Genomic DNA, 12,101 nt, shown 5'->3' with positions numbered 1-12,101 from the left:
CAGGGACCCCGCACCACGGCTGCTCCCAGGGCTCCTCCAGGCTGGCGCCACGTTCCGTGGCTCTGACTGGGGTTCTGAGGAAGGGCGTACGGTCTCCACCCTGCAACCAGCTTCCATCCTGCCTGTCTGCAGTTGGTTTGTTAGGTTTTGCTTTTTAGAGATTCAAAATACGTTCAGTTCTGCTTAACATTTGGTGCTTGGGTATGTTTGGTGGGAGCTTCTAGAGGTAAGGCCCAGCCTGGGGTGACACTGTGAACGAGATTTACTGACTTGGGTGGCTCTGTAGTCTCCACTGGTGACCACCCCCCCGACCCCGGCCCTGCCTGATAACCCTTCCGGGGAAGGCCGTGCGTGGCGGGGGGCTTCCCCTCCCGCTGTGAGGTCCACACCCCTCGGGTCCGGGCATTTTGGTACACTGATGCTGCTTTTTTCCATCGTCATTTATGGAGATTTGAACTTTTTCGTTTGTTTGTTTCGGTAGGACAACATTGCTGAGAAAGCTTGCTGTGGAGTCCCCTGCAAGTGCTCTGGACAGAGGGGAGACCGAGGGCCCCTTGGCAGCATCGGGCCGAAGGTATGGTGGTCTGACTCACTATTTCTGCCGGAGACCAGGTTTCAGGGCCGCTGGGGCTCTGGCTGGGTGCTTTCCCTGCTGTCAGAGGACCAGCCCAGGCTGCACGACAGGCGACCTGAGGTGCAGACCGCGCCCGGGTGTCTGCCACAAACTGCCTTTCTGCAGGGTTGGGGAGGGTCTGTTCTTTTTCTTTTCAATTGAAGTACAGTCAGTTTACAGTGTTGTGTCAGTTTCCGGTGCCCAGCATGACGGCTCAGTCACACGTGTACATACGTGTATTCCTTTTCATACTCTTCTTCATTATAGGCTACTACAGGATGCTGAATAGAGTTCTCTGTGCTGGGGGTGTGTTGTTTATCTATTTTATGTACGGTAGTTTGCACCTGCAAATCTTGAGTTCCCGATGTATCCCTTCCCACCCCTTTTTCCTTTATTGCATTGGTTCTTCATTTTCTAAAATAATGTTAAGACCAGGGGGCACTGTTGACTGGCAGCCTCCCTACGATGGTCAGCAGGGATCTTCATGTTTGCCTCCAAGTCCTAGGAAGCGTACAGGATTTCTTGTAAGATCAAGAGTCTTAAAGATCCTGATAGAAACAATGAGTGGGAAACAGTTACTCCAAGGCGCCCCTGCAGGACCGCCCCTCCAGATGGAGGGGGGCCAGGGAGAGGCTTAAGTGCAGCACAGAGGAAACCCGACAAGTTAACCGAGGACCTTTGCTCGCTTTGTTTCAGGGGATTCCTGGAGAAGACGGCTACCGAGGTTATCCTGGTGATGAGGGGGGACCTGTAAGTAAAAGTTGCTTCATTCCTTAAATCTTGATTCCCTCCTTACCCGTCACGTGTTGGAGCTGAATTGTGGGGTTCCTGATCTGTTCAGATTCCAGTGACTTTTCCACTGGGAAAAAATTAATTTCTAATTTTCTTAACAACTCAGATGCCTATACTCTGGAAACTGGTATGATGGTCCCAGCATGACAAATATGGAAACACAGTACAGGTTTTGACTTATTGCATCCCAGAGGGAGAGGCTAAATGGCCTCTGAGACAGAGGGCCACCGAATACAGCAAACCCAGTGCCTGCCGGATTCACGTACCCAGGCAGAGGCGAGCGTGAGCTGGAGCAGGGGTGCGGGGGACGCCTAGTCAGGGGCGCGGGGGGACGCCCTTTGAGGGGAGCCTCCCGGAGAAGGGCTGCTGATTTAGGTTATCTGTAGCTCAGGGGTGCAGTCGGGGGTGGGCAGAGCCTGCAGCTGGGCTTTGGGAAGTAGAACCTGGCACAGAAGTGTCTTGAGATGCTGGAACAAGACCCCACCCTGGGATGGGAATGAAGGGCCCATGGGAGTAGCTGAAGTCACCAGGGTCCCATGTAGCCATGCTAGGGGTTAGCGCCCGGCCCGGACCCCAGTGGAGAGTTGGGGACCAGGGACCATGGAGAGGAGCAGCCAGCCTGAAGGTTCTCCGTGGGGCCTGGCACCCACCCAGACCCCGTCCCCTGAGACCCGCTCATCCGCAGCCCACCAGGAGGTGCCCTCTGGGCTGCAGACCCTCCCAGACCCCACTCCCACAGGGGAGGGACCTGCAGGTTGAAGGCTCAGGGCAGAGGTCGGCCGGAGGGGCAGGGCAGGGATGCTGGAGGCCCCTCCGGGCACATCCATCTGCCCGCCGGTGGACTGCTTTCCAGTGCCCGCCTTCCACAGGGATGCCTCCTGGGTGGGGACACACGACAAGAAACTCCAACTCACCAACTGCCTTTGTTTCTCCCCACAGGGTGAGCGCGGCCCCCCTGGCGTGAACGGCACCCAAGGCTTCCAGGGTTGCCCGGGGCAGAGAGGAGTCAAGGTAGAGTGGGGTGGCGCCCAGGTGTGGGGAGGGGACTGCAGCCCCTGGCCGCTCGCCATGGGGAGATGGGGGTCAGCAGCACGTGCCGGAGTGAGGCAGCCTTTCCAGCCGCCAGGGCTTCTCGGCTTTGCCGGGGAGGGAGCCCGGGGCTGGAGAGGTAGTGTCCCAGGGAAACGGGAAGCAGCCCAGGACACGCCCACAAGGACAGACGGCAGAACACGGGTGGCGGGGGGCCGGGTGGAGAAGGCCAGAGCCCAGCGGGCCACTTCAGCCCCCGGACCCTGGGAGGAGCGAGGTAGGTGGGGAGAGGGAGAGAGGCTTGGAGTCAAGGGCTGACGACCTTCTCCGTTTACTGAAGTTTGTGAGTAGGTGCTGAAGGCGGGGCCACCTCTCTGCAATGTTAGAAAAGGGCCTTCAGGGCCCACCTTCCTGCCCAGAGAGCCAAGACCACCCAGGTGCTCAGATCCAGACACATTAGCTTTACGGTCCCCTTGTGATGGAGAGAGAGAGCTATCCAAAAAGATGAATCTCTAACACTGAATTTTCAGACACTGGCTTTCAAGCCGGGGACGGGGAAAGGGCAGCCCTGAGCCTATTCTAGCCTGTTCTGTTCAGGAGCTAACGTTTCCCCTTTCCTTACTTCCTAGGGCTCCCGTGGATTCCCAGGAGAGAAGGTACTTAAGCTTGCTTTCCTTTTTATATATAAAACTTTCTCAGTAGTTCTCATTTTTCTTTCTCCAGAGGGCTTTCTACACTCACCATGTGTCTTGTTCCCTCACAGGGTGAATTAGGAGAAATCGGATTGGATGGTCTTGATGGTGAAGATGTAAGTGATTTTACACTCTGAGTCCAAACTGCTTTTGGTCCTGAAGATTCCAGTGACTAATGCCTCAGTCTGTGGGAGAAATTGTGCCAGGAATGACATTTTATTGTTGTCTTTGGCAGGGAGACAAGGGATTGCCCGGTTCTTCTGGAGAGAAAGGGAATCTGGGAAGAAGGGTAAGCATGTTTCTATAGTGTTACTGTTATACGAAAACTATGAACATTGCATTTAGGGATTATTTCTTTTATTTTGTATGTTAAGACTGCTTCCTCCAGGCAGTCTTCCCTGACTTCCCTCTGGAAATGCAACCTTGGTGTCTCCTATGTCCCCTGTTGGCTGTGACGTATTTACATTATATTTTCTTGTTTGGAGAGTGTGTCCAATTGAGCAAAGACTGAGTGTGTTCTGTTGAAATAAATCCCCAGTGCCTGGCACAGAGTGGGTCCCCAATTCATACTTGTGGGTGACCTGAAATGTTTGGAGATAATTTTATCTTCATGGCAACTGGGCACATGATAAACGCTGAAACCTGGTTCTATTTCAGATTTGTGAATTGAAGAATGCGATTTTAAGGGTGAGCTAAAAATTTGAAACCCTATCTAATTCTCTGTCTCTGCCTGTGTTTTTTATTTAGGGTGACAAAGGACCTAAAGGGGACAAAGGAGAGAGAGGGGACATGGGGATCAGAGGTGACCCGGTAAGGGGGACTGAATGTTGCTGATTTGAGAACTGGGGCTGGGGAAGGGGTTGAAAGAAAGGATTTTACTTTGGAAATGATTTCAAAACGTGTTGGCAAAATATGGGGTTTGTCCTTTTCTTAGAATTTTGGGGTGGCTGGAAACGTCTTTGCTCTCTAGCTGCAAAGATAAGTGTTTGCAAGTTCTACCATACGAAGACCCAAGACTTGTCCCTGACATGTGATCTCGGGACACTTTCAGGTTTGCTTTAGGAGAAGAGAAGTGCTTTTCTGGTTTTGTGGCTCTGTAAAGCCTGTCAGCAGGTGACCGTCACTGGGCCAGCCTCTTCCTGTCCAGGCCAGGCCGAGGCAGGAGTGAACTGAGGAAGAACCCTCGCCCCCCAGTTTGGGGCTCCCAGGGATCGCTGACCCCACGTGCGCTCAGTCAGGGGGTGGGCATTGTCTGGGTGGGACGTGGCTGAAGGGACTGGCATTCAGACCATCACTAATAATTTTCTGGCCACTGCCCCAGCAGCAGTGGCCTCCTGTGCACACGTGGTTTATTCCCTGACCTGTGATGTTTTCAGGGTGACTCAGGACAGGACAGCCAGCAGAGAGGACCCAAAGGAGAAACCGGAGATATCGGCCCCATGGTACAGTGCTCGTGTTCCTAGACAACCCCTGGGCGGAGGGTCTGAGAAACAAAGCTCACGTTCAAAGATGAACAAATGGTTCTTGGCCATCTGCGGAGGCAGTGGACATGGCCTTTAAGGCTGTGCATGTACAAGGTCAGGGTCAGGGCCAGAGAGTCCTGGGAGCATGGGTATGCCCGTGACGGGGTCTCCAACGGGGACAGAAACAGCCCCTCCAAGAGGGACTTCCTCTCAGCAGAGTTTGCGCCCCTTAGATATTTTCAGAAAGTGCTTGGCAGGCCAAAGGCTTGTGGGGGCAGGAGCACCTGTGTCTGAGGCACCCGCGGAACGTGTGACCCTCCCGCAGTGGATCCGTTCCTTTCCCGCGGCGTCTTGTGCAGTATTTGAGTCACACGTTCTTCTCTGCAGACGAGACTCTTATGTCAGTTCTCTTTCCCACGCCAGGGTCTCCCTGGGAGAGATGGGGTGTCTGGAAGTCCTGGAGAGCCCGGGAAAAGCGTGAGTGCCTCTTGTGGTTTGGGGGGGGCCCTGGGTCATATTTACCTAAATCTGCTGGACACTCCCTGGGGCAGAGTTACTGGGAACTGTTTATTTAGGGAATTTAAGGGGGTTTTGGAAACCAGCGTCACCCACTTGTTACCGCTTATAGAATCTTTGATTTAATCATTTACTCTGGGCTCGCCCCAGCCCTGCTTCTCTCCCCTCCCAAAAGCATACTGAACAGACACTTTTTTTTTTAACCAAATCTTTTTTTTTTCAATTGAACACTTTTTTTTTAAACCAAATATCTTTTCTTTAATTGAAAAGAATAGTTGATTTATAATGTTGTGTTAGTTTCTGGTGTCCTGAACAGACATTTTAAAAGTAATATTGTTGCCACTTTTGAATATTTGGCCAGATTTGATCCCCCTGAATATTTAAAGAATCCGAACAGAAACACAGATACAGGGCAGTGGGGGAAGAAGGTGCAGGTGCATGTTTGTTTTGTTTTCTAAGTGTTTGTTTTCCTGGGGCTGCTGTAACTCAAACAACCGAAAACAGTTTTCTAGTGAATTGCACCTCGCGATTGCTTTTTCAAGACATTTCGGAAATGCCTGTTGCAGGCCGCTCACTGCGTGCCCCATCTTTGAGTCTTGTTGTAGGATCGCTGAAGCCAAAGGGAAATGCGTGATCTTTGGGGAGCCGTCTGAATGCTTCCAGGCTCTGGTGTATAGGGAGCTCGGAGCTCCTAGCTGGGGGATGACCTGGAAGTTTGTAAATCCTTAGGGCCAGGTCAGGGCACTGCTGGGCGCCTGAGACCCATCTCTGCTGAGCATCTGGCTAGGAACGGGGCACGGACGGGGCCAGAACGGGGCCCCCAAGCCATTCCCCCCACTACAGCCACGTGGTTAGGGGTCAGCGGCTGGACGATCAGAGGGCGTGTGCAGACGGGGGCTTTTAAAGGAAGTGACTCTCACCCATAAGCAGATGATACACTGCAGAGCATAACTTTGCTTTTAAAATTCAGAAGAAAACTTTGAATTTGAAACTGCTATCTTGAAAGATTTGAGTGTTATTTTTGAATAATGCTGTTGGGCTATCTAATGAAAAGAAAGTAAGAAATAATTGTTACAATGTGCTGTACGACTCAGTTTGTGTGCAGAGCCAAAACTTTGTTTCCATGATAAGACTTAAAATACAGCCGTGCATAGAATTCGCTTGAATTCTGTTCACAGGGTAGAAACTTGGGTTTGCACTTAGTACAGATTTGGGCTGTCTTCGCTCATGACCTCGCTCAGGCCAAGATGAAAGGCGTCCCTCCCACGGGCTACCTTGCGCCTCACGTCACCCTCAGGGTCTCTGCGGCTGCCTGTGGCCCGAGCACAGGGGGCCTCTGGTCACACTCTGGGATGCCCCTTGGTGAGTGGCCAGCCAGATGGTTACTCTGGAGGAGTGGGCTGGTGGCGCCTATCTCCCTCCTGTCCACGTGTTGTCCCTGGAAGGAGGAAGGTCTTCCATTAAAGAAGCTGCCACTACAGTGAATCACGGCAGGACGGTCACCCTAGAAGGTTACTGGGTGGGTCTGTTGGGAGCAGAGAATGTGGTTCTGGGGTTGTTGCAACAGATGGTCCAAGCCTGTAATAGGCTGGTGTGTCACAGGCTTCAGAACACCGACCCTAACCTTGCAAAGATCCATCCGGAATGTTCAAATGCTGCCCCCGAGCCCTCCCAGCGAAGCAGCAGCAATCCCGAGGTGGGAATTCATGGATTACTCATGCAGGGAGCCCACAGTTATTTGAACTAAGGGTCACTGCCGGAGCGTCGAGGAAGATGCTGCCAAGTCAGGAGCCCAGACCAAGGGCAGCCGGGCTCTTAGGTGCACATGTGTGCACTTTGGATCCTTGACTCAACCAGGAGTGTGTTATATTTGGCCAGGAGAGCGTGGAGAGTCTGGGACTCCCTTCTACTAGAGTGAGCGCATTTCATCCCTCCTCCCTCCAGTTAAGAAAACGGAACAAAACTAGACAGGTCGGCACGCCTGCTTCACAGCCCTCACGTGGCTGGGAGCGTGCAGCCCGAGGGGCCCCCATTTTGGTCGGTGGGACTAGAGTCATTCTCAGACCTTCCCTTTGGATGGTTAATGAGGACAGCCTGGAAGCAACACTTTTCCGAGGTGAGGGCAGGAGCGAAGGGGTTATTTCATGAGCACTTCCTCAAGGCGGAGAGGGCACAGCATCTGGTGCCCGGTGGGTGCCGTGAAGCGGAGGGTTAATGGCAGAGGCCAGCCTCCCCCAGCCTCCTTGCCTCCCCCTCACAGCTTGTGTGACTTCTTCCTCAGGGTGGCTTTGGCCGAAGGGGACCCGCAGGAGCTAAGGTAAGCCGCTAAACTGCCACCCCTTTTCCATCACCACGTGCTCTCAGGAGATGGGCCTCCCTCCTGCCCACAAAGTGAAAATTACTTTCTCCTTTACCATCGGGGGTGCAGCTCAAACAGCAGCTACCATCCCCTTAAATTTAGCTCTTCTACAGAGACTTGTGAAAATGATGATGGCAGTGAAAATGATTATCAAATGATTATGAAAGTGACAGTGGGGATGGGGGGAAATGAAGGGAAAGATGGCGGAGGCAGCGTCCTGGGCACCTCTTGCCCATGACATGTCCACTTCTCCGTCATCAGCAAGTCACATGTCTTGGTGGCTCCGTCTCCTCACCCGTGCAGGACACGTTTGGGTCCAAGATAGCTTCATTTCATGAAGTTGTCTTGAGGACAAGGCAAGGCCAGAGTGAGAATCAAAGATAAGGTTGGAGAATCAATGGCCGTGCAAAGTGACCACTGCCCTGATGTCTCGCTCTGGGGTTGTCCTGTCATCACTTCTGAGCCCTGGCACAGCTGTGGTTGTGGAACAGATGGCTGACCCCTCCCTGCACCTTTTCTTGTTTCAAAGGGCAACAAGGGCGGTCCTGGCCAGCAGGGCTTTGCGGGAGAGCAGGGGACCAGAGGAGCACAGGTCAGTTCCCCCTGCCGCGGCAGCACGCCTGCTTACATTTTCCCACATGTCCTGGCAGTTTTTTAAATTGAAGTGGCCAACAATTTTATAAAATTGAACACAAAATCAATCTTTTAAAGTGGCATTTAGTGCTCTCTCAACATTGCACCACCATCCTGTCTGTCTAGTTTCAAAACGTTTTCATCATCCCCAGAGGAGACCCTGGACCCACTAAGCTGCCGTGCCCCCTCCCCCCAGCTGCTGGCAACCACTAATTTCCTTTCTGTCTTGACGGATTTGCATGTTCTGGGCCTTTCGTGTAAATGGAATAATGGAATAGGTGGCCTTTTGTGTCTGGCTTCTTGCACTGAGCACCGTGTTTTGGAGGTGTCTCCACGCTGTGGCCCGTGTCAGTGTTTCGTTCCTTCGCGTGGTGGAACAGCATTCCCCTGGGTGGATCTCATGGTGTCCGTGGTGCGTCACGTCAACACCGCACTCACGTGGGCGTTTTACTTCTCCAGGGACCAGCGGGTCCCACTGGCCCTCCCGGCCTGAGCGGAGAACAAGGCATCCCTGGACCCCGGGTAAGTCCGTCTGGGTACCACTCTTCTCTTTAGCTAAGTGGGTAGCACGTTGCCCCAGTGGGCTGGGGGTTTCCTGTTTCGTGGATGGTGGGGCAGGAGCCAGACTGTCCCCTCCGCCCGACTCTGGCAACACAGACCTGGTCCCACTCAGTCCTCCCAGCGACTGGCTGGTTCCCTCAAGGAAGTAAGAGACCTTTTTTTCTTGGTGCTTCAGGGACTCATGAGTCCCAAGGCTGCTGCTTCCAAATACATGCCAGCTGGGTGGTCAGCAAAGAAAGGACATGCCTTATCTGAGACGCCTTCGGGTGGGTCTGCGTGAAGTCAGATCAGTCTGCCCGAGTGATCAGGTTATGCTGCATTGTTTCATATTTGGCTCCTGGAAATTGCCCCTGGGGTTTGATATTCTGTGTAAGGCGTTCCCTGTCCTCAAGTTCGACAGGGAAGAGGTTCCTTAAATTTGTGGTCACTGCAAACATCCACGGGTCCTGGATATTAGTGAAGATGTGTTGTGGCTGAGCTGGCACCGGGCACCGGCACTCACTCCATGCTCGGTTGTCTGATGCCATACTGGGGAGCCGTCCTGTCGTCTGCTCTGGAAAACTGTGGTGACTAATTAACTGGCAGTGAACTAGCCCGAGGCTACATACATGCACAGAAATGTTTTACAGTGGAAGCAGGGACTTTGTGAGGGCCCCTCTTTGCTGAGAAAGTCCCTGCCTAGTTCAAAATTTGATAGATACCTATTTTTACATCTTTTGTGGTTTTTACCCCTACCATTTATTTACCCTCTGTTTCGTCAAGAAATTTTGGTGGTGCAGGGGGCGGGGTGAAGCTCTGCAAACAGTTAACCATGAACATAGCTCTCACCGCCTGCTTTGGCCCCGTCCCTTCCAGTTGGCTCTGGGCCCCGTGGGCTGAACCGCGTGTTTAGAGTCGGTTCCTTTGTTGGTTTGTTCACTCCCTCAGTGAGTGTGCGTGGTTTCCACACCTGTGAAAGCAGGTGCTGGGTGTGGAGGTGTGGAAGGGAGAGGAGGTAAAGCCACATAATCCGGGTACTTGTCCCCGTAATGGGTAACTTAGGAGATGGACGTTAACTACAATCAGTAGCTGAGGTTTGCACAAGCCGTCTCCGGGCACGTTTGCACCGGGATCTCCAGCACCCAGCGTCTGCGGCTCCGACCTCCACGAGGGGCGGGGCGGGCGGGATGCGGACACTTCGGCCTGGAGGGTGAGTGTTTCGCTGACTCTCTCCTCGCCTCGTGCTCCAGGGAAGCGGGGGAACGGCAGGTGCTCCTGGAGAACGCGGCAGGACCGGGCCCCTGGGAAGAAAGGTTTGTCTGGACAAAAGTAGCACTTGTTTCTTGATGCCAGGCCCGGCCAGACCCCGTGTCACCACTCCCTCCTTTGTCGGTCTGTCCAGCTGCTCAGTTTGCGCACCCCTCCCCCCACCTTTGGTCTTTCCCACCCAGCCTCCCCTGCTGACGGCCGGGTGGGCAGGTCACCCAAGTGCCTGGAATCACTATTTAATTTAATTTAATTTTATTTTACTTTTAGAACAAAGATGCTCCTAGTACCGTTAGTGCTTAGGGAAATTACAAAGGATAGAATCTCATTTTAAATCGCCCCAGGCCCACAGGTGTCTCCACCCTGTTTCTCATGTCTAGGGTGAGCCCGGAGAGCCAGGACCTAAGGGAGGACTCGGGAACCGGGGCCCTCGTGGGGAGACGGTAAGATGACCGGGTGCACGGGGCCCAGGCTGCCCCGACTTTGCTGAGCTGCTCAGGAGGCGGGAGGTGGGGTCTTGGGCGGTGCTGGCCTTTGCCATTGCAACCTGGGTTGGTTCCACTAGTGATAGCTCGACGGCTGCTTCTTATGTGACTGGGGGTATGATTGACAATAGTGAATCCTGCTGCTTATAATCAGCGAATGAGTTTCAAAATAAGTTTTATTTCATTGGAGGGGGTGTGAGTAACGATTTTTTTTTTTTTTTTGTATTTTTTTCTGCTAAGTGATTGAGTGATTGAGGTGGTTTACTGACTCTGGAACCACCTTCATCTCAGGTCTTGCAAATTCTTTGCAAGCACGAGGAGGGGGATCTTTTCTGTAAAGAAATAAATGTCCTTGGTTGAAAACGTAATTGGCTCTGATAAGACCTGAATTCAAACTGAAACACTTTTGAATGAGACATCCCAGCAACAGAAATTCTTACTTTGAGAATTCATGTTAAAAAGTTACTTAAAAGCACTCTAACTGCTCCCTAACAGCACTGCTGTCACACACGTTCTGTCCAGGAAAAAGAAATCTACAGCACATTGAGAAGTTCTCTAAAACGAATTATTACACCTAAAACCTGTATAAATGGACCAGGTTTGTCTGACCGTTGTAGCATCAAAGCTTGAAAACACTTTTCTTGTGTTTATAATTTCTCTACTGCTAACTGAAGTTTAAAAACCCAACTGCTATTCCTCTAAGTCTCAGAAGCAGAAGGGGAAAAATTAGACTTTAAAATCTACTCAAATCATTGAATGAGATCGCTTCCTGACTCCATTTCCATAAATTAGGGCAACGGCTGTTCAGCTGTTTAAAAGTGTAAATTAACTACGGAGCATGTTTTATTAGATAGATTAACGTATATCACATAGAAGGTCTTCTGAGTCTTTTGAAATAGTGAACAGTGCCCGGTTCTGGAAGCCCCCAGGAGAGAGCGATGAGGGGCAGGTCTGAGAGCGCAGGGGAGCTGGTTTTGGGAAGGAAGGGAGGAGGCCCGGTGGGGGAGGGAGAGGGGGCGGCGGAGGGGAGGAAGGGCTGCGCGCAGAAGACTCGGGGGGTTGCGAGGCTGAGCCCCGTGCTCTTGCTTTGAAGTACAGTCAGACCCGTAGATGCGCAGGTCCAGGTGGGCTTCGCGAGTCCTGGCTTGATGAGTCTTTGGGTCTGTATCCAAACAGCATCTTTTCCAGTCGCTGTTAGCGGTTCCTTACCTTGCAGTCCGCCGGTCTCAGCCCCCGCAGACAGGGTCTTGTTTGCCCTGGAGGACGGATAGGAGTAGGAGCCCTCCCTTGGTCTGTACATCGGTCTGGGAACACTTCAGGGACTCGGAGACCCACTGCTCAGGCCTTGAGACAAAGGAGGCCGTGGCTGCCAGACACGGGACGTGCAGTAACGCTGTCTTTCCGCTCTTAGGGAGACGATGGGCAAGACGGAGTTGGCAGTGAAGGACGCAGAGGCAAAAAGGTATGTGTCTGCTGAGGATTCCTGAACTTCTGACGTGTTGTATTTTTAAGGAATTCTCTCAAAATTTAATTGTAGAGTAGTGAGGTTTTTCTCTTGGTGTCTCTACGGATGTGCTTTTTTCTGCTCAAGAATAATTTATGTTTAGATGGATTTAAGTTGGAACCAACTATTGACTCACTTATTTATCTTTTGTAGGGAGAAAGGGGATTCCCTGGATACCCAGGTCCAAAGGTAAATACTCCCCTGTTGGT

General features: G+C 52.3%; 1 protein-coding gene across 9 annotated transcripts in view; it reads left to right on the top strand.

Annotated features, from left to right (window-relative positions):
• The window catches only part of COL6A3 (collagen type VI alpha 3 chain), an 82,156-nt gene that overhangs the window by 46,662 nt on the left and 23,393 nt on the right, over positions 1-12,101 (top strand). For all 9 annotated transcript variants that reach the window (XM_032480570.1, XM_032480574.1, XM_032480576.1 and 6 more), the window contains 16 exons: positions 482-574; positions 1,310-1,363; positions 2,345-2,416; positions 3,064-3,090; positions 3,198-3,242; positions 3,362-3,415; positions 3,874-3,936; positions 4,503-4,568; positions 5,013-5,066; positions 7,387-7,422; positions 7,994-8,056; positions 8,557-8,619; positions 9,888-9,950; positions 10,284-10,346; positions 11,800-11,850; positions 12,046-12,081. In XM_032480570.1, coding sequence (XP_032336461.1) covers positions 482-574; positions 1,310-1,363; positions 2,345-2,416; positions 3,064-3,090; positions 3,198-3,242; positions 3,362-3,415; positions 3,874-3,936; positions 4,503-4,568; positions 5,013-5,066; positions 7,387-7,422; positions 7,994-8,056; positions 8,557-8,619; positions 9,888-9,950; positions 10,284-10,346; positions 11,800-11,850; positions 12,046-12,081 — 903 coding nt within the window. The remainder of the gene's footprint in view (positions 1-481; positions 575-1,309; positions 1,364-2,344; positions 2,417-3,063; positions 3,091-3,197; positions 3,243-3,361; positions 3,416-3,873; positions 3,937-4,502; positions 4,569-5,012; positions 5,067-7,386; positions 7,423-7,993; positions 8,057-8,556; positions 8,620-9,887; positions 9,951-10,283; positions 10,347-11,799; positions 11,851-12,045; positions 12,082-12,101) is intronic.

The sequence above is a fragment of the Camelus ferus genome, chromosome 5 (assembly GCF_009834535.1).
Source record: "Camelus ferus isolate YT-003-E chromosome 5, BCGSAC_Cfer_1.0, whole genome shotgun sequence".
Lineage (NCBI taxonomy): Eukaryota > Metazoa > Chordata > Mammalia > Artiodactyla > Camelidae > Camelus > Camelus ferus.
This window is presented reverse-complemented; position numbering and strand designations above follow the sequence as displayed.